General features: G+C 37.6%; 2 protein-coding genes across 4 annotated transcripts in view; one reads left to right on the top strand and one right to left on the bottom strand.

Annotated features, from left to right (window-relative positions):
* Positions 1–18,262, bottom strand: part of DCP1B (decapping mRNA 1B) — a 54,930-nt gene extending 36,668 nt beyond the window's left edge. The window contains exons 1-4 of one of the 3 annotated variants that reach the window (XM_087442973.1): positions 18,097–18,131; positions 13,212–13,333; positions 12,121–12,161; positions 7,661–7,788 (exon numbers count right to left, since the gene is read on the bottom strand). In XM_087442973.1, the coding sequence (XP_087299099.1) occupies positions 7,661–7,757 (97 nt within the window). In that variant the 5' untranslated portion in view covers positions 7,758–7,788; positions 12,121–12,161; positions 13,212–13,333; positions 18,097–18,131. Of the gene's footprint in view, positions 1–7,660; positions 7,789–12,120; positions 12,162–13,211; positions 13,334–15,759; positions 18,051–18,096 lie in introns of those variants that run through there. The other 2 variants (XM_004438788.3, XM_087442972.1) reach the window with 2 other exon arrangements.
* CACNA1C (calcium voltage-gated channel subunit alpha1 C) overlaps positions 1–23,039 on the top strand; it is a 714,534-nt gene that overhangs the window by 13,465 nt on the left and 678,030 nt on the right. The gene's annotated exons all lie outside the window — the stretch shown is intronic.

Genomic DNA, 23,039 nt, shown 5'->3' on the forward strand with positions numbered 1-23,039 from the left:
CTCCAAGTATAACTGCAGATTTTTAAATTTATCCTTTTAGTTCTATAACTTTTTGCTCCACATATTTTGAAGCTCTGTTGTTAGGTACATATACATTAATGATTGTTATGTATTTTCGGTGAGTTGATCCTTTTATCATATTATAATGTCCCTCTTTATCTCTGGTAATTTTCTTTGTTCTAATATCTACTTTGTCTGAAGTTAATATAGCCACTCTAGCCTTCTTTTAATTAGTATTTGCATGTTTTTTAATCCAATCTGACAATCTCTGTCTTTTAAGCGTTATGCTTAGACCATTTACATTTAATGTAACTAATGATATGGCTGGATTTGGATCTACCATTCTATTTTTTGTTTTATGTTTGTCTCCCATTTTTTGCTCTGTTGTTACCTCCTTTCTCTCTTTCTTTTGGATTATTTAAAAATTTTTTAGTATTCTATTTTAATTTATCCATTGGTTATATCTCTGTATTTTTTTTAGTGGTTGCTCGAGGAATCACAATATACATACCTAACTTTTCACAGTCTATCACAGTTTTTATTTTACCACTTCAAGCAAAATATAAAGACTTTACAACTATATAGGTCCCTTTACCCTTCCCTTTTTGTTGTAGTTGTCACATACATTGTACCCCCTCCTCACAATGTTATAACTTTTGCTTTCAATAATCATATGTATTTTAAAGAACTTGAGAGGAGAAAAAATAAGTGTATTCTATTTACCCAGAATTTATTCCTATCGCTCTTCCTTCATCCTGCAGTTCCAACTTTCCCTTTGGTATCATTTCCCTTCAGTGTGAAGAATTTCTTTTAGCATTTATTTTAGAGCAGGTCTGCTGACAAAAAAAAAAAAAAAAATTCTTTTAATTCTCCTTTATCTGAGAATGTCTTTATTTCACTTTCATTCCTGACAGATATTTCCACTGGAGATAGAATTCTAAGTTGACAGTTCTTTTATTTCAGCACTTTAAAATGTTGCTCCACTGTCTTCCAGACTCCACAGTTTCTGAAGAGAAATCTGTAGTCATTCAAAACATTGTTCCCTATATGTATCATTTTCCTCTGGTTGCTTTCAAGATTTTCTTTCTCAATGTTTTGCAGCAGTTTGATTATGATATTTATGGGCATGGTTTTCTTTGGGTTTATCCTATTTGGGGTTCACCAAGTTTCTTGATTCCATATATTTGTGTCTCACCAAATTTGGAATGTTTTTAGCCATTATTTCTTCAAATATGTTTTCTACACCACTCTTTTTCTCCTTTTATGGGACTCCAATGACACAAATTCAGACCTTTTGATATTGTCCCACAGGTTTCTGAGGCCCTATTTGTTTTTTTAATCTTTTCTTCTATATTCTTCAGGTTGGGTAATTTCTATTCATCTATCTTTGAGTTCACTGACTCCTCTTTCCTCTGTCATCTCTATTTTGCTCTTAAGGCCAGCCACTGAATACTGTATTATTCAGTTCCAAATTTTCTATTTGGTTCTTTTTTATACCTGCTTCTCTGCTGAGAATTTCTCTTTCCATTCATTTCAAGAACATTCAGTTTTACCTCACTGAACATAGTAATAATAACTGTGAAAGCCACTGGCTTATAATTCCAACATCTAGATCATCTCAGGGTGGCCATCTATTAATTGACTTTTCCCCTGAGAATTGGTCAGATCTTTCTGGTTCTTTGTATGATTAGTAATTTTGGATTGTATCTTGGACATTTTGATTGTGTTGTGAGACTCTAGAGTCCTCTTAAAACCCTCCAGAGAATGTTGATTTTGTATGTTTGAGAAGGCAATCAATAGTTAGATTTAGACAGGAAGTTCTGGAGCCAGCCCCAGTGGCCTAGTGGTTAAGTTTGGCATGTTCTGCTTTGGCAGTCTGGGGTTCGGTTCCCAGGCATGATCCTACACCACTCATCTGTCAGTGGCCAAGCTGTGGTGGGGACTCAGACACACAAAAAAGAGGAAGATTGGCAACAGATGTTAGCGCAGGGCGATCTTCCCCAGCAAAAAAAAAAAAAAAAAGGTTAAAGGAAGCTCTGTCTTGCCTTTGTGGGCAATGGTTCCCATGTCAGTTCCATTTTCAAAGCTGTTTGTCTGCCCCATATATATATATATACACACACCGCTTAGGAATTAGTCTGGGACTTGGATGGTGGCTTATATTGTAGGTTAGTTCTTAAAGACTTTGCTATATTTCTTCAGCTCTGTTACATGTATGTGAAGCTCATGGGTGAGATCAGGACTTGTGTCAATTCATACACAGAATTAGGGGATCTCCTTATCTAGCTCTCTCCTCTAGAATCTCCCCTACTCTACTCTCCAGGTCTCAGGGGCCCTTTTTCCCAGTCCTCTGGCTAAGAAGTCAGGGTTTCTTTCAGAGTTTTAGCTTATTACACTGTCAGGCAGTCCTCAGAGCTTGAGCTGCCCACATGGTGAAGCAAAAGAAAGATAAAAACATATAATAGGATTTTCCCCACACTCTTCAGACCACAGGGGCCCTTGTTTCCTGTTCCTCTGGCACAGACAGGTTGTTTCTCAGGATCTTTAGATGCCTGTGCCACCACCATCACCACCACAGTGGCAGTTCAGCCTTGCACTGCAACTGGCTTCAGGGTAGGACTAGGAGAGAAAAAAAGGGGGGAAGGGAGTGATTCTCTTCACACTTTGTAGCTCATGAGTCCATTTCTCCAGTCTCCAGACTAGAAAGAGGGGTTTCTCTTAGTTTTTGTTGTCCTTGTCTGCAGTTCTGTGACCTGGCCCACTCTTGAGTCAAAGCCAGGAGATAAAGAATTGAAGAATAAAATCAGGAAACTCACTGCCATACTGGGTGTTCTTCAAGTTCAGACTTCCTTCCCCAATATGCCTATTATTGCTTACTTTCAGAATCCTCAACTCGTTTTTTTATATTCTGTCCACAACTTTTCATTGTAACCAGTGGAGAGATACGCTGTAGTGAACTTACTCTATTTTGGCCATTGCCGGGCGCTTAATCTCTTTTTGTTATAAGGAGTTATGAAATACCCCAAGTAACAGGTAATGAAAGCCTGAACTGGAATGGATGTGGGAATGGAAAGGAGGAGAGTTTCAGAAACACTACAGAGCTGAGACTTAGCAACTGGCTGGGAAGGCTTCAAAGTTTACTTTACTATTACCATATGCTAAAATACAATTTATAGATTCCTAGCTTTACAAATGATCTGTTAATATAAATGGGCACCAGAGGTCCTCTGCCCTGCTGCTAAGGAAGTTACACTCTTGGAGTCTACACAAGTTTTACTCTTGAATTAATTTTCCTACAGAAATAATGCTATACATGCTAATACAATACTTCATATGTACATTATTAGGTTAGTGTGTTATTCTTAGATAGATACAATGGGCTAAAAAGGCTCTTGTGAGTTGACTTAGAAGCCTAATCACCAACTAAAATATTGTTTTTATGAATGTATTGTGATATCCAAACCCTTGTGGGTTTATGCCTTTTTTTTTTTTTTTTTTGTGAGGAAGATCAGCCCTGAGCTAACATCCATGCCAATCATCCTCTTTTTGCTGAAGAGTGGCACTGGGCTAACATCTGTGCCCATTTTCCTCCACTTTATATGGGATGCCGCCACAGCATGGCCTGACAAGCGGTGCATTGGTGCGTGCCCGGGATCCGAACCCGGGCTGCCAGCAGCGGAACATGCACACTTAACCGCTATGCCACACGGTTGGCCCCAGGTTTATGCCTTTTTTTATCCCTTTGTTATCATCTCAATAGTTTCAGGAATGTTTTCAATCTGGCATGTTTAACCAAAAGTCCACCAACCAATCTTTAAAAGGAAACTTCTAGGACATGGCCTATCTGAAAGATGAGGACTATCTGTAATTATCATTTTCATTCAGTGTACCATATTCCATTATTTATGCTAATTTTTCCCAGATCCTACAAATGTCAATGAAGGATTTAAATTGCATTTCTTTTTGAATACAAAACCTCCCAATATGATAAATTCACTTTACAACCGAGGAGGAGTTTTCTAAAACAGCTTTGATGCTAAATATCTTGATTTTGCCTTTTCTGATTTGCTCTAAGCTCCAGGCTTATGTCTGCAATGAAATCAAGCAGCTCAAAAGAATTTCATTCTAATCCTGTAACCACAGACAATTCAACCTATTGGCCTAGCTCTGAAATCTACCTGTCACTGTTGTCCATAACTTATCTTAAATATTATGACATATTTGGGAAAACACATTTCTAAAATGTATCTCCATACATCAAAATCTTATGTAGTTGTGAAATGGAAAACACAGTAAACAGTGACTAAAGGGGGATAATATAAAAGAAACAGTCAAATTCAGCTTTCGTTACATTAGTTTTTATTTGATATAATTGTGATACAATAGGTTCTCAATTTAAAAAAAAAGAAACTTGCTTTTTAAACTTTGGAGTGTACACTAAAAAGATTAAGTATTTCTTGAAAGGTAAATCTTGCTCAAACACATCATACACGTGTTAGCACTTCCATTGCTTGCGTGTGAGCTTTTGAAGTTAGGCTTTCTCAGTTCAAATGCTGTTTCCTTCTCAAAATAGTCATGGACCATGGTAAATTACTTAATCCCTCTAACCTCAGTTTCCTCATTTATAAAACAGGAATAATAGCATTTCCAAGAAAAGTTATGAGAATTAAATAACCTATATAAAGCCTTGACATAGTGCCTGGCAGACAGTAAATGCTCAATAAATGTTTGCTGAATAAATGAATTTTTTGTCCAAACTTTAACAGCTATTGTATTTACTTTTAAAGCTTATAAAGGTGAAACCCTACTATAACCAAGTTTAAAAACTATAAATCTTTTACTGTAATAAAACTATAGATTTTGTGTTTGGTCAAAATTCAAAGTTACTTATTTATTAAACATCTTTTATTATTATTATTATTAAATGAAGAGAGTTTGAGACTTTCACTTCTTGATTTTATTCTTCTAAATTCATCCAATTCAAGAGAGGGATAGTTATCTCCTTAGGTATACTAATTTTTTTAACCTACTGAACCTAAAACTCCATGAGAAAACTCACCACAAACCTATATCCACTCTACCTCTTGAAATGTCCAAACACAGTCTGTGAGGCACAGAGGCCCAAGATCTTGACTACACAGATCTTGAAGGGTATAGAGTCTTAAAAACCAGTCCTGAGTGAACCTGGGTTCATTGTCCCAAGGATGATGAATGAATCTATACTCGCCTACACACTATTCTCATTAGAGAATATGTAAACCATACGCAATTATTATATAAAGTATTTGAATTAACAACATTTGAGAGCTATCTGAGACTGAAAGCACCTGGGGTAAACCCTTCTGTGAACCTTTGATGTCAGAGACTGAAAAGGCTTTTACAAATAAACTAAACTAAAACCAAATGACTATGGCTGCAAAGGCAATCAGTACCCGGTATTAAGGAAAAAAAAAAGCAAAATAAACCCAGAAAGGTAAATGGATCCATTCCCTTCCATTCTTTGTTGTTCAAGTGATTTCATTTCTTTCCTATAGAAATTCATTAGAAACACTTTAATATGCATCCCAAAGGCTGCCTTCAATTTGCATTCATGTTTAATAGTGGAGAGAGCAGTACAGGTGGTGTAGAAAAAGCAAGGAACTGAAATAAGAATTTGTAAGTTTCTGTCAGGTCTGTCACCTCACTGAGTCTCAGTTTTCTCATCTGCAAAATGGCAGGGGAAATGTCTACAAAGTCGTGATTATAAAATATGGTAAAATAAATGTAAATGCCTAGAACTGTGCCATTCAGTAGAAGTATAAGGTGAACCACAAATGTGAGCCACATATGTAATTTTAAATCAAAAAGAAGCAAGTGAAATTAATTTTAATAATATATTTTATTTAACTCAATATTCAAAATGTTATCATTTCAACAGGTAAATCAACATAAAATTCTTAATGAGATTTTTTTATGTTCTTTTTTTTGTACTAAGTCCTTGAAAATCTGTGTGTATTTTACAGTTATAGCACAGCTCAACTCAGACTAGCCACATTTCAAGTGCTCAACAGCCTCGTGCAGCCAGTGACTAGTGTATTATAAGACAGCACAGGCCTAGAAGCAAGGTGAGGCTTCATGTATGTTCATCAGATCCAAATACTATTTCCTGTCACATAAACCCTGTGGGGCTTAGGAACATTATTTTAAAATCAACCACATTAAAGAGTTTGTATTTTTATATTTTTGGTATAGTATTATGTGATATAATATATAAGATGTAATACTATAATAAGAACTTAAAACATTATCTATACTTATTAGACCAAGTATTTATCAAAATAAGAGCAACTGAAAATGATTCTTATAAGTCACTAATATTCGTTTATTTTATATTTATTTTTGTGGTTATTTTATTAGTATTTGAATTATATATTAATTTGACACAGAATCTAATAACCTCAAAAAAGAAAATAAAACCTGTAAGCAAACAAACATTTCAAACTACAGGCTACAATTTGATTAAACTACACCTTCCAGCAAAGAAACAGGAATAGAAAACAAAGTATTTCTCTATATTACTAAATTTTTCACTTCACAGGACCTACCATTAGTAAGTCATGTTACAGTTTTAAGAGCTTTCATTTTTTTCTCATAAAAATTTAACTGTATTCTCTAAATAAAAATAATGACCACCTATCATGACAACTAATTATATATGAACATAATCATAAGTAAATATAGCATTAAAATGATGCTATATCTATTTCAAAACAACTCATTGGGGCTAAAACATTAAATATTATTTGTATTACATTCATTAATAGTATACAGTAGGCAAATTCTTGTATCTTGAGCTCAAAGAGTAGGCTTGGAAATGTATGGGAAACATTTCTTAACTACAAGGTCTTTTTGAAAGTTATCCACAAAGCACAGAGCATGTGCATGCACACACACGTTTATACATTTATTAGTATGCTCTCGGTTTCTCTGTACAGAGATGCTCCTGCAGTTTATATATTTTCCATCAATTTTTCTCTGGACTGCCCAATAGTCCAACACAAGTAGTGAGATAAGACACAAGAGCAAAATGGAGACAGAATATTGGATGGGTGATTGCTACCTCATTTCAAATCTGACAAGGATCATTTAGTTACCTAATATAACTTCAACATTACAGAGTGTGATGAAATTCTTAATGATCAAAACTCTTTGGACTTTGATTTCTCATTTACTATGTATGCAAAGGATGGAACTTCTAGAATATTGGCCCTTTCTCTCAAACATATTATCAAGGAGGCTCAGTCAGAAGTAATACACAAGGAAAAAGGGCCACTAGCTGAATCATTAATTCTATGTTCTACAGCACCACCTATATCTCCTTCTGCAGTCTCCTGACCAAGAATTCCTCCCCTAGCCCCGCTCAGGCTTAAAATCTCTGATGGGTTCACGCTGCAGAGCGGCAGAAGACAGGATTTAAATACATCATCAGATTCACATTGTTTTCATTTAAACTTTCCCAAGGAAGAAGCTATTCCCTCAATTAGGCATGCATTTCCCAAGCTAACCAATGCTAACCCCTAGAGTCACTGATACTACACACAAACACACTACAATTTTACAATTTTAAATACTTGGCCAAACTGCAGAAATAAAACCATCCAATGAATTAAGAAAGACTCACATCTGGCATTTCTGTAGAGAAGGAAAGGGTCCTGGAGCTGGAAATCCAGGTCTTTAGTAATAGGTTCTGTCCTATTTTCCATGCTCAGCCTATTCATAATGGTAAACCCATGCTTTGGAGAAGCAGATCTAAAAATCACAAGGGGTGGGGAGGATATGAAAAGACAAGGCATTCAGTACAGTACATTTTAGAATAACTACATTCCCATGTTTCTCTCAACCTCTCTGAATATACATACATGGCTTTGTGCAAGCAGACTGTACAAATATAAAGCAATGATTCTTTACTATTGGCTTAATAGTACTAATTTATGTACTAATTCACATGTAATACTTACACCATGATTATCATTACCACTCCGTTGGTAAAATCAAGTCCTACTTATTTAACTATGTGAGTGTATATACGTGTGTGTGTGTGTGTGCACGCGCATGTGTGTACTTATATCTTGTTTCCCTACCTACATTGTAAATTCCTTTAAGGCAGTGATGGTAACCACTTTTTTAAAAATTGCTGACAGATACTTTTAAAGAATCTTTATAGTTCATATAGAATGTATATCACAATTATATGAAGAAATCTTTCATAGAAAATGTTAGTGTTGGTTTGAAACGGAAAGCTACAAAATTTCTTAGAGAAATGATGCAACTCTGGTCAATGAACTTGTGATAAGATATAGCATAATTAAAAGACTATATAATTTAATGCAAAGAGCAGTTATTTTGTTTTCTTCAATATAAAGCAAACAGCTTCATAGATAAACAACTATAAAAGTTTTTCTCCATAAAAATATGGCATTGGGTGACTGTTTATTTTTCATTTCATTCAACAAATCTTCAGTGCCTGCTCTCTGTCAGGCAGAAAGATCCCAAATTATACAGAGTATAAACCCTAACAACTACATATGCATTTGTCTACCCTTGGGTGACAGCCATATAGTAATTCAACTGTGCAACTTCTAGTGACAAATGAAACACCACATGCTTGCACACTGAAAATGAAACAAGCAGAATTCATTTATTTACTTTAAACTAGGCACCAGGGTAACAAACCCACAGAAATGTTATGAGCAATATGAAGAAAAGGTGCTTATATGTTAGTTTTATTTCACTCTAACCATTCGATGCTGATAAAGAGGTACAATACAGCTACATTATCACTTAAAGAACTTTCTTTTGAGACTTCCAATTTTAAAATTGATGGAAGGTAATCCTTGCCTAACTTATTTTACAAAGAGGTAAAGTGGTGGTAGGCATATAATCAATACTAGAAATAATCACGATAATCATTTCAACTTAAATTCCGAGGAAGAATGAAAACTGACTTCCAAAGATCTTGGACAGAGGGTCCTCTGGAAGTGTCAAGTTCAGAAATCACCAGCGGGTGTCTCTATGAACTCTCTATTACAGAAAGGAAGACATCGGAGGAAATAAAGAAAAGAAATAAATTTTAAAATGGGATTAGGTGTTTTTACACAGAATCAGAATTTGATTCTTCAAGTATTTCATTATCACAACAGGATCTTACCTCTCTAATAATATGGGTACTATACCATCTCATAATTTATAAAATAGGCTCAGAGGATAAATGTGCCAATTGCTCTAAAGCAACATCTGTAAGAGAAGTCAAAATATATCACTGGCAGCTCCATTACCTGTACCCACAACCCCCTTTTGATTCTTATGGGCTTTCTGTCATTCTCTACTGAGGAAAGACCTCGACATAGAATCCGGCATCTGGCAGGGAGTGGAGATGAGAGAGGCTCCTATTCTTGAGAAGTTAGATTTGGGGAAGAGATTAACAAATAGGGAAGGATTTGTTTCTCAGTTTAATGGTTTGTTTAACTGACAGCTCCATTTGGACCTCAGAATATATTAAGAAGTACTTGAAAATACAAACCTACATTTGGTTTGGGAACAAAAGAGAAAACACTTGTATAATGTTACTATTCTGCACTCAAAAAAAAGCCTTACTAAAAATCCTTAAAATAAATCCTTAATGCATATTAATACATCTTTTCTTTGACTTCTCAATACTACCTGTGAGAAATGAAGGAGAATGCATACTGTGTGCTTGGCTCACAGTAGAGTTCAATTGTTTGGTTTTCTTTTCACTTTTCAGAATTCTCAAGAGTAGCCTATACTGAATAAACTCACTTGGTGGTATGCACTGGTGCTTTTGGAATATTTTGGAACATAATGTAAACTAACACAGGCAATGACTCATGGGCACTCCCACCACTTTTCTGAAACTGTGAATAAACTGACCTTCTCATTACCTACTCTGATGGCCTTACCAGTCCATTCCTTTCTTTTCACTCCTACTGCTGCTTCCCCCTCCACTCCCACAGCCTTCCACCATTCTTGCACTGTGCCCTCTTCATACTGTTCTAGTTCTGCTTGTATCTTTATGGCTGACTCTTCTCTGTATCCTTGCTGGCCCTAAAATCCAACCACTAGCCTTCAACAGTTTCCTCTCCATCAGAGAACACTTTTTCTCTCATCATTTCTATGACCAAATTAACGCAGACTCTAAACTCTCTATCTCCAGCCCTCACCCCATCCATCCTGAGTGGTTGAACATCTCCATTTGGATGCCCTGCTATCACTCCAAAATCATTATTTCAAAATAAAATTAAAACTTTCCCTCAGGGCCAGCCCCGTGGCTTAGCGGTTGGGTGCGTGCGCTCCGCTACTGGCGACCCGGGTTCGGATCCCGGGCGCGCACCGATGCACCGCTTCTCCAGCCATGCTGAGGCCGCATCCCACATACAGCAACTGGAAGGATGTGCAACTATGACATACAGCTATCTACTGGGGCTTTGGGAGGGAAAAAAAAAAAGGAGGAGGACTGGCAATAGATGTTAGCTCAGGGCTGGTCTTCCTCAGCAAAAGGAGGAGGATGATTAGCATGGATGTTAGCTCAGGGCTGATCTTCCTCTCAAAAAAGGGGAAAAAAAAAAAACTTCTCCTCAAACCAGATTCCTGACCTCCTATCTTTCCAGTCACCAATGATTTTGTTATTCTCTCAGTCTTTCATTTCAAAATCTTAATGTTATTTTTAAAATTTCACCATTCCCTCCATACATGCATTCTTTCAATAAATCCTTTTCATTTCAACATCTATCATTCTAGTCCATACTCTTATCATCTCATATCTACTCCACTGCAGTCATCTTCTCAATGTCCTCCCTAACTCCAATTTCTTCTAGAAGCAATGCATCCTCTTACTGCTAATACACTGACCGCCCCTATACATTTTGTTGTAACTCTATTATTCCTCTGTTAGTAAACTTTCAATGACTCCCTCCTGCTAAGAAAATAAATTTCAAAATCCTTAGTCTAACACATTCCAAGCCAGCAAAATCTCTTTACCCTCATTGTCAACTTCTAAATAACATAAACCGATATAAACTCACTGCACCAAAGAGTCATTTTGCTTACTGTCCCTTTAACACACTAGGTTCTATTCCTCTGCTTATGTCATTATTCATATCGAGACTGCCCTTCCCTCTCCTCAATGCAAGTTAAGTTCTACCTTAGTTCTGAGGCCTACTCAAGACTCACCAATTCTATAAAGCCTTCCACAATCATAGCAGCCCATTCATTGCTTATAACCTATCAACTGGCACTTAGGATAGTCTACCTATAGTGTGGTTTATCTTTAAACGTGAATGTATGTGTAAAAAACGTACACTTTAGTGTGTGGGGGGGGCACGTGTGCATTTTCTGTCTCCCCAGTCAAACTGTCAGCCACTGTCAGCCATAGAAGGGTTTGTCCAAAGCCTTTGTACTTTATCTTTGCACCCCCACTGATGGTGATGGACTTGAGCTATGACATTTTATGTAAATGTCTATATGAATAAAAAGTTTAGGTATTAAGAAAATATACGTACTATATGTCTCTGTGTACATGTGATATTAACGATATCTGATAAAAATTACTAATAACATGCATTTATTAAATCTATCCTGAAATATATTCTATTAACTAGACAACGGAGGACTCAAAGACATCTTTAATTTTGGATCATGCTTCTTTAGAGTCAAGGGAGGGGGCAGAGGGAGGTGACCAATAAAACCATTTTCCAAATATTGACTAAATAATCTATTATTATTAAAAGTGTACTTCTAGCTCCTTGCCAATGCATTATATTCAAGAACTTTGTACCATTCATTTGAATTAAAGAATAAATATTTAACACTATTTTAAAAAGAACACAAAGATTTAAGTTCATCTACATTGAAGTGTAAATTATATTCTGAAATTAGTATTCATCACACTCTACCATGTGACATTATTCAGTATTCCCTCCCTTATGTCAACTAATAACTTCAAACTAAGATTCAGTTCTTTACTTCTCCTTGAAATAAAACAACAATTGAAGAAGAGAGACATAAGTGAGCTAAAATATTATTTCAAAGATGGCCAGTTTCTTTATAAAAGTAAAATATTCTTACCTTGTGTAAACAAATAAGGTTCCTTCCACATCAGTCTTCTCCTAAAAAACAAAAACACAATACACAGCAAAATATGTATATTCTCTTCATTAATAGTAACCATTCACAGAAGTTAGAGAAAATAAACTTCCTATAGAATAGGAATTCTCTCCAGTTTCAAGAAAGGCAAAATCCAAGCAACATGCAACCTGAGGGGTTCTTCTTAGGGAAAGGAGGGAAGAGGCTCTCTGCCTGACTGTGGCTCTGCGGATTAAGCAGCAGGAAGCAGTCCTTCCCCTTCTGTCATTGACAAAACAAACCATCATTATCTCTCTTTACCAAATACAGGGATAGCAAAACACCTCTGGCTGAAACATAGGAAAATAAATGTGATCCATGGATTTCATTAGAAAGAAGAGATTATAGTAAGCGTGCTGCCTTTTCCTCTATCCTCCAAATTGGGTATATCGCAAGCTGCAGAAATCAGTGGCGTCTGCATTTCATTATCCTTCTCTTTATTTTCTGGGTTCATTTTCTCTTGCTATATCCTGTCACCTAGGAGACCAGATGATTTGCCAATAACTACTTTGACTACTACATAGAATGGAGCAATGATTCTGGACTTTTCAGACAAATTAATTGCTACTTAGTGTGGAATATTTAGAGTCAGGTTCTGATCTTTGAAATAAAGTTAGACAGAAACATAAGCAAGCTAGGACTCAAAAAATCTGCCTGAGAAAAACTAGGGGAAGTGGTAAAGTTAAAATGATAAACCACCATTTCAGTTTATTTAGAAAAGTTCTTTTCCATCTCTCCAAAAGCAGGAGCCCAGGCCCTGATGAAAATGTTCATCAGTATAATGCACATGAAAAAAAATTTAAGTATCCATTTCTTTGATTAACTAGTAATCAGACAATTATAATTCAGAATTTAAAATGTACTTTTGCTACTTACGTGGTTTAATTTCAGCACTCTATTTAACGTCTCCAAATATATTATTACTATCCATTACCAAAATCATTCAAAATTTAAGTACTTTGTAATTTTGGTGAAAAATACACTCTTTAAGAACAAAGATGTAATATTAAAATGATAATTTTTAAAAGACTCACAAAAAATTGGAAGCATGATCCTTTCACATGCTCAAGTAATTGCAGCAGCTTTCCTGGTCACCTTAGTTTAGTGGATCTCAAAGTGTGGTCCCTACATCAGTAGCACCAGCAGCACCTGAAAACTTGTTAGAAATGTACATTCTTGGGCCCCTTCCCAGACCTACTGAATCAGAAACTTGGGGGGGCGGAGGGGGAGTGACTTTTTTTTATTAAGCCATCCAGCTGATTCTGATGTATGCTGTGTGAAAACCACTGCCCTGGTTCAATAACATATTCTCTGCCCACAGAACCATATTAGGAGTCGTGGACACAAAATCCACTAAGCCCCAAATTATATTAAACAGCACCAAACATTGTTTTTTTTTTGTGAGGAAGATCAGCCCTGAGCTAACATACGTGCTAATCCTTCTCTTTTTTGCTGAGGAGGACCGGCTCTGAGCTAACATCTATTGCCAATCCTCCTCCTTTCTTTTCCCCCCAAAGCCCCCGTAGGTAGTTGTATGTATGTCATAGTTGCACATCCTTCTAGTTGCTGTATGTGGGACGCGGCCTCAGCATGGCCGGAGAAGCGGTGCGTCAGTGTGCGCCCGGGATCCCAACCCGGGCCGGCAGTAGCGGAGCGCGCGCACTTAACCGCTAAGCCACGGGGCCAGCCCCCAAACATTGTTTTTTAAGAGCAAATAGCTATTAAGAGTAAATTACTTTGTAACAAGATTTTTAATCCTCATTATTATAGAATATGTAATTAGAAATAAAGAATTTACAACAGTTAAAACAATTGTAGCCAGTCTTTTCTCTAATATACAAACATTGCTAAGAAAGTTAGAGTTCATCCTTAAACTGGATTTACTACGAAGTCTGTATAAATCACTTCAATGTACTATGAAAACTATCCTTATTTCTCAAATGTGGCCCATTTGCCACTGTGCTTTGAAAAATACCCTGAATCAAAATGAAAAAACTATACAGAAACATTATTACTTATCTTTCTTTGCAAACAAACATAGTCAATTCCTATCTGTTGAGAAATCTATATCCTGGGTGCACTTTAAACACTAAGAATTACTTAAACCACCACACTCTCAATCATTGAGAAAACGGCCACTACAGTACAATAAATGCTCCCCAAACAGTCTAAGAATTTGTGGGCATCCCTTAAGTCTAACTGGTACAGTGGGCAAGTGTATACTAGTCCACAAAGCTTGTAAGAACAAATTTGTAAAAATTAAATATTTGGTATTATCTATTACACTGATAGGAAACTGAAGCCAAGATACAGGTGATGGAACCAGGTCTTAGCACCTATATGCACTGTCAGGATCACCTGCTACAAAGCCAAAATACCTTTCTGTCTTCCAGCATTTGAAACTTGGACTATTTCACCTTAAAGATTCAAATCAGGATGTTTACTTCTATCAGCACACATAGAACTAACAGTTTTTGACTTGTTTCCTTTCTTCCTTGATGAAGTAGTAATAGAAATTACCTTTAAGAAAAAAAGAAAGGACTGCCACATTTTAGTTTTGAAAAATCCAGAATCAGAAATGTAAAAGGCATGCTTTCCTAAGTATTCTTTAACTCATATAACAATTCTTAAAACTGAGATTTTTATATAGTATTACACACAAAAAGCATGAGTTTGTTCATGGAAAGGAATTGTGTTTCAGTGATTACAGTATTGGACCTGAAGTGGGGTTCTTGCCAGCTCATACTGGGCTAGTTTATTATTCTACGTCTCACTTTCTCCACTGAAAAGAGATAACCAGCCTACACCACTCAGATCTTTTGATGAAAAACATTTTTCTCTACAACACCTGGATAAAAGGGACTTTGGAAACATACATTTCTGGTCTATTATGGCTGAAACAGCTCAAATTCATGCATTTTCCTGGTCCCTCCACAGTTATCCAAGGGTAACCAGATTTTTAATTTCTGGGCAAAGCCCAGGGTTCAGGATGTGGGAATTAGCTAAATAAGATTTTATTAGGTCCTCCAAGTAATGACTTTTATGTTAAAGGATTAGTTCTCAGTTCTGGGGGATTTTAGCTTAGATTTTAAAGGTATAATTTAATGATTTAATATTACACTCTATTATAAAATAGAACAAGTGCTAAAAAATTAACTAGTTCAAAATTTAAAATAAAGTGGAATATAAAATAGTGCTAGTTTGCAAATTATGGGGACTCAGCACACAATCTGACACTTGAAACAACTCAAAGCAATTTATATCTTACTGATTATTCTATGTTAATATAATGGAAAAGTAGGTCTCCATTTATCCTTTTAAAATCTGTCTCTGTTGGTCATGTATGTAGCATGTGAGTCACCCAGGAAGCTTTCAACAAGCATCACGTGCCTGGACCTCATATCCAGAGATTTTGATTTGGTGGGTTGCACTTTTTAAAACCCCAAGTGATTCTGATACACAGAAAACTTAGAAAACTACTAGCTAGAAACAACAGGACACTAGTCACTCTAAGGCAGGGTTTCTCAAGCTCAGCATTTTTGACATTTGGAGCTAGGTAAATCTTTGTCGTAGAGGCCTGACCTGTACATTGTAGGACATTCAGCATCCCTGGCCTCGACCATCTAGGTGCCAGTAACACGCTCCCTCTCAGTGCGACAACCAAAAACTTTCTCCAGATACTGCCACATGTTGCCTGGAGGAAAAATCAACTCCAGTTAAGAACCACGGCTCTAAAGACTGAGCGGTGAAAATACCACCAGGGTTATATTCTTTAATTGACACATAAGTATTTTGGCGGAGTGGTCTTTCCTGGCAATGGGAAATAGGTCTAGCTCTAAAATTCCTATTCCAGTCATGACATAATTGTCCTTAATTCTTCCTTAAAGCAGCTCATTTTCTGTCCACCCTTCATTCCTAATTTCTCCTGCTCTGAATGCCTGAAGTCATTCTTCATCTATTTTTAGTGCAATAAGAATTCCCCTCCTTTACACTCCATCTGCCTTCTTGCAAATACTTTCTCTTCCATTCTCAAGAATGTTCTTCACACTTTTATTAGGTTTACGTTCAAAAGGCTCTTCTCCAGAGGCCCTGAGTGATGGCATGTGGAGTCGGTGGTGACAATCTGTTTACCCCCAGCAACCGCTCTGCAGCTGAACTAGGTCTCTCTCTCTTTTCTGGTTACCACAGCCTTGAAGATGAGTACTTTGAAAGAATGACCTTTTACTGCATGAATTATGCCATCTGAAGGCAACAAGTCCAGGAAGCAGGAAAACATAACTCCTGTAAATGATGAGGCTTAACAGAAGGGCTTCACTGGGTATCTAATAAACCTCTGTAACTATTTCAACAGGTATCTATCAGATAGATCCTGTCAAAAGCCTAGAGGAAACAACTGTTATTCAAGAGGAATGCTCTCCTCTACATGTTAACAATTTCTCAGGATTCTCCAGACTCTAACCCTAGTGTCAAGCCAGTTTACAGAACTACACATTCCTGATCCTTATTTAATACAGAATTACCTTGACAAAATTATGACACTATGCCTTTGGCATTGTTCTATAGAGCAATATAATAGCTACATGTAGAATATCTTTGTATTTTTCCTAAATTGCTATTGAAGAAATTGTCCACTACATTGCTCAATGTCGTTCATATAAAGACCGGGGTGACAAATTCCTCTGAAAACTAGGGGTAAATACTCTCTTTCCTGATCAAGAGGTATACTTCCTATTAGAGAACAATGAATATTAAAGAGCTCTCCCTCTTTTCCCTTTTTGCTTGGCTACAAGGAGAGCAGACCTAAATTCCTTGTCCCTTTTCAGTAAATTTCCTCAGTTAAGAACTTAGAGCAAAAATGTTCTGTTCTCTCTTATTTTAGAACCTACTTCTTTATCTTTTTTTGTTAAAGATTTTCAGGTGAATTTTTATTAGACTGCTGAAGATCTATACCAAAGATAAGTACGCCATATAGATGAATGAAGGTGTTAAAAAATATATGAATTTGTTCAATATGGATGTTTTGCTTGCTTCAATTTTGATGCTTCTTACTGTCTTGGAGAACACATTAAAAAATTCTGAAATCCATTCATCCATGCCCAGTTCTTTATACTGTTTTGTAACTTATTTAAAGATAATGGATGGATGGTTATGTAACAGACGGATTAATATCATCTGGGGTAAAAGTCACTATGAGGAAAAGAGAAAAAACTACATCTCTACATTCAAGTGGGTGGGTTACAAAATCGCATGTGGTAATTCCTGCAACAGGAGTCAGGTGTCTTACGCTCCTACTCGATTCTAATTGTGAGGAAAACAATTTCATTCCATTGCTATTTATTGACGTTCTGCTTTAAGAAGAGCACCAAAATAACTTGGCTCTCAAATATCAAACTTATTTTGGTCTCGGTGGGCTGCGGTGTAATAATCTTTCCAAGAGCGTCAGTTCCTTCTAAGGTCCCATCTAAGACTGATGTTCCAGAACCAGAACTAACTTTCCTTTGGGCCGTCCCGCATCCCGCCTCCTCTACAGCCCCGTTTCTCTACAGCAGAACCCTGCTTTATTTCCTCGGAGCACAGCAGTCTTCCGGCCTCCCGGCATCGGGTCCTCTCTCTCCTTCAGCTCTCAGGGTCCCGGCCCCGACCGGTCTGCTCTCCCAACGCGGGGTGTCTTAAATATTTAATTAAGTCTGTCCCCAACTTCGGGTGGTTTCACACATCAGCCACCCTCTCCCCCAAACCTCGGGGCCCCGGGGTCCAGCTTCCGCAACTTCGGCCTCAGGCCAGCGAGCCACACCGTCCACCTCCGTCTACCTCCAGGTCGTCGGCGTCTCCTCCCTCACCGGGGTCTCCAGCCCCGCGTCGGACGACCCCGTCCCCAGCCCGGCCCTGCCTGCGCGGCCCCGTCGCGTCCGCACGCACCCACTCGTTGGCCCGATGGCCGAAAGTGTACAGAGCCACCTGGCTGGCCACGTCCACGATGCGGTTGATATAGGGGTCGTGGCGCTGCAGGGCCGCCAAGCTGATATCGCGCCCCTTCCCCACCAGGCCGCCCGCCGCCACAGCCGCCATCTTCCCTCCCTCCCCGACAGCAACACAGGGCGCTCGGAAGCCACTCTCAATTGAGCGCAGAACGAGCGAGCCGCCTCGCCACCGAAAACACGCGGCGACCACAGCCCGGGGACGGCTCCCTCCTGCAGCCGTGCCCCGCCCTCTCCTGCCGCGACGGACGCAAGACAGTACTAATCGATGGCCGCGCTCCCTCCCGCCCACGATCGTTGCCACTGGCAACCAAAAGCCGAGGCCGGAGGTGGGCCTCTCTTTTCCTCCCAAGAGCTGTGTTCTTCGTACGTGAGCCTTTGAGCTGCACGCTCGTGGCAGCTCAAGATGTATCTCTTGGATGTGTTCTACGCCTTGGTATGTCTTTCCTTTGGCGCTCCGTGATCAAACCCATAATAATAAATAAGCCTCAAGCATTAATAACTGAAGAGAGAGAACTGTGATTTCTGTGTGCGCTAACACCCAGTGGTTCTTAAAGTGTGGTCCTCGAAACCCCTGGGAGTTCATGAGACCCTTTCAGGGGGTCTGCCAGTTCAAAACCATTTTCATGACCACACTAAGACTTATTTGACTCTTTCGCTGTGTTGACATTTGGACCAATAATGCAAAAACAATGGTGGGATAAAAGCGCAGGTGTCTTAGCATGAATCAAGGCAGAGGCCAGTGTAACTTAAGCAGTAAAAATTATTAATTTTATTAAAATTCAACACTTTGGCACACTTTTAAAATTCTGTGTGAAAAAACAGGAAGTATGCATAAAACATGTGTGCTGAATACCTAAATGGCGTATTTGTCTCCAGGAAAACCCTTTCGTGCTTGAGTTGCAAGCTGAACTAGTATTTTTATTTTTGTATTCACAGAACACTATTTTTCTTTGAAAGAAGATGGACGCACTATGGTTATTTAGACAAGTGTTTGACAGACATTTTTTTCAAAAATAACGTGTACTGGTTACTTCCAAGAAAACAAGGGACAGTTATTGTTGCCAATAATAATTTTTTGAGATTTCAAGCGAGAATTAGAAGTTTAGAAAACACATATCCACTGCCATGAGCTTGACAGCTTCTCAATACTTAAAGTCGTTTCTGATGAGATCAGTTGTAATATTAATGAGTGTGATTTAAAAAAATAATTGTATAATGAAAAGTATCAACATTTGAAAGATCTGCTTAACTCAGTGACCCAATATTTTCCAAATGACCAATGTCTGATGTTACATAATCATGCATGGGCAAAGATTCATTCAAGGACTAATGGATTTTAAGGTAGCAGAGTGTGAAAAGTTAATGGATAGGGTTTCAGATAGCACATTACAACTAACCTTTGAGAAACTACAACTTATCAGGTTTTGATGTATTATCAAAGAAGACTATCCACAACTATCTGAAAAGACTATTAAAATACCCATCCCTTTTCCAACTACATACCTGTTGAGGCCAGAGTTTCTTCATATACTTCAAACAAAACAAATATAGCAATAGATTATAGTAGACACAGTTGTGAGAATCTAGTTGTCCTCTATTAAGCCAGATACTAAAGTGATTTGTAAAAATGTAAACTAATGCCAATTTCTCACTAATTTTTTTGTTTTGGAAAAAATATTATTTTACATAAAAATGTTATTTATATTTACATTTAATTGCTTTATTATTGTTTTTTTAAATGAATATTCTTTCAAGTTATCAGTTTTAATTTCCAATATGGTAAATATTGATAAATATAACTCACATAAACAAAAGCTCTTTGAGGGAGTCCTCAATAATCTTTAATAGTGTAAAGGGGTCTTGAGACTAAGAAGTTGAGAACCATTGACCCAAATCATTTATTTTGTATTGAATATTAGAACAATTGTGCAGAAATACCCACGTTCATGAACTCTTACCATATTTGATATAGAAATATCATAGATATGGCACAGGTAGCCTCTCAAAGCAGTTGCCTGAATAAATTGCAATATAATCTTTGCAGATAGCTTTAATTTTTTTAAATGCTTGGTTCAGCTCCATTTTGGATCTTCAGTCCCAATGACGCCAAGCCTAACTTCCCAGTGGGGGAAAGTACAGCAGTGGCTTTCCAACTTTTTTAGATTGGGGCTGCAGCTCACTTGCAGTCTGGCCCAGAGCATACATTATATATCCATATCTGATATTAACTAAAACAAAAGTTTCATGAAACAACAATGTTAAGTGATATAGATAAGTACACATATATTTACATATGTATATACATATATATCATTTAAAAAATACTGATTGTGACTTCTTAATTGATTTCATGACCATCTAATAGATTATGACCTGCAGTTTGAAAATCATAGGACTACAGCAACTGAGCAACCATACAAAGCTGACTAGACAAATTCGCATGTTAGTCCACTAGCTTGTTTCTAGTATTACTGCACTATCTTTCCTCTTGATCACATACTACTAAAAACAAGCTTAATCTATCATATGGGCGAGGAGAATTTTGTGATGAACTAGTGTGAGATAATAGAAATGTGTATATATATGTATACACACACATATATATATGTATGTATTGGTCTGTGCCCCTGGTTCCTGGCACAAAGCTCCTAAACCCCTTGTAATTTCCTAAGTGATAGGAACACTAGGAGCATCTCTTGTTCTAATATTTGTCTCTGACCTCATCTCTGACACAGGGCTCCTAAAACCCTTGTAAATTCCTTAACGATAAGAGCACTAGGAGCGTCTTTTGTTCTAATGAGGTAACTCTGGGTGGGCTACTGGATGGGGGCTGGTCAACAAAAGAGCAAGCCACGATTAGAAGCTTGGGATTTTCAGTTCCATCCCCCCATCCTCCAGAGAGGGGAGAAGGGCTGGAAATTGAGTTAATAATTGATCATGTCTGTGTAAGGAAGCCTTCATAAAATCCCAATAGTAGGGGGTTTGGGGAGCTTCCAGGTGGGTGAACACATACACATACCGAGAGGGTGGTGCCCCCAAACTCCATAAGGACAGAAGCTCCTGTCCTCAGGAGGCTCCCAGACCTCACCCTATGTATCTCTTCATTTGGCTGTTCATTTGTATCCTTTATCATATCCTTTAATAAACTAGTAAGTGTAAGTGTTTCCCTGAGTTCCATGAGCTGCTTTAGCAAATTAATGGAACCCAAGGAGAGGGTCTTTGCAACCTCTGATCTGTAGCCTGTTAGTCAGAAGCACAGGTGATAACCTGGGCTTGTGACTGGTGTCTGAAGGGGGTTGGGGGGTGGGGTGGGCAGGCAGTCTGTGGGACTGAGCCCTTAACCTGTGGGATCTGATGCTGTCTCCTGTAGGTAGTATCAGAATTGAGTTAAATTGTAGGACACCCAGCTGGTGTCACAGAGAATTGCTTGTTGTGGGGAAAAACTTCCAGACATTTGGTGACCAGAAGTGCCAGAAGTGAAGTGTTCTGTGTGAGTAGCAAAGGAGACACACAGGGAAGAAACTCATAATAGGGAAGAACTGAGTTTTTCCCTACACAGGTGGAAAAACTGTAGGTTTTTCCTTTACAATGAGTCTGACTCGCTCACTTGATTAGCTCTGCTAATTTTGATTATTCGGCAAGAACCCACAGATTCTACTTTGCATTTGCCTTGCACATAGAATGAGACATTTCTTTTCTTTTCCCCAGCTCTGCCCTTAAGTTCCGTGATCCTTATACAAGATCATTTTCCTCTTAATTTTTAATCTTTCCATCTTTAAGGTGTAAAGAATAAATCCTGGCCCCCAAATTGCTTTAAGCTCAATAGAGAAAACAGGCAATACAGGGGCCATTATTGTATCTTAAATATTCATAGAGCAAAAATGCCCTCTACCCTGAGTAATCTATATGACCACAATCATAAAGCATTTCTTGACAGGCCACTGGATGAACTTCATTCATTCATTCTTCACCATTTATTGTTGCTTGTCATGTCTGTGCTGAGATTACAGGATCATGTCATCCCCAGTCCCTGATCTCATGCATGATAAGATGAACATACTATTATCCTGCTTATTGCTAGATTCACATATGTGAACACACCAATATGATTCTTAGTAAAGAAGGGTTTGTTTGTTTTTAGGAACTAATGAAGAAAATGACCCATGTCCTGTTTCTACCTTCCTGTATCTGAACTGTTTTCTTCCCAATATCTTACACATTCCCATCTCTGTTCCTTGCCCATTTGTCCCCTGAGCCTGGAATGTCCTTTTCCCAGAAAGCTCACCTCCTGCCTCCCTCTCCATACAATCCTTCCTTCCCATGACCTCTCAGTGCCCCCTTGCTGTTTTTCCTGTCATACTTTAACTCAAATTATAGCCATTTATTTAATTATTTAGTTTGTTATATATATTTTTCCCACTTCTAAAAAGGACAAAAAATGAGTTGCTGTAATTAGAAGAGAAAATCTAGGCTGAGAACAGTTATTGCAATTGACAACAAAGTTAGCTTTGAGTTTCTTGACAGATAAGCAAAAAGAGAGAAATAGTAAGTTTCATAATGTTTTATTTTTTTATATACTTGCTTTTCACCCCACTTGTCTCCCTAGCACTTCAATGCCTTGTGCTCAATAGAGCTTTAGTAGTAAATGCTTATTCTATTGGACTAAACGCTGAGTTAAATTTATTCGTTAAATGTCTTTTTTTTGAGTTCATGATTCAGAGAATACTAAAATCCAAGTCAAGATAAAAGAGCATACAATTGCAAGTCCTGATTTTTCAGAGTTTGCAGTCTAAGGAAGATAGGAAAAAATGGAAAGGGTTTTTTTTTTTTTTTTAAGATTTTATTTATTTTATTTTTTTCCCCCCAAAGCCCCAGTAGATA

The sequence above is a fragment of the Ceratotherium simum genome, chromosome 17 (genome assembly GCF_057802395.1).
Source record: "Ceratotherium simum simum isolate JZ-2026a chromosome 17, ASM5780239v1, whole genome shotgun sequence".
NCBI classification, from domain to species: Eukaryota; Metazoa; Chordata; class Mammalia; order Perissodactyla; family Rhinocerotidae; genus Ceratotherium; species Ceratotherium simum.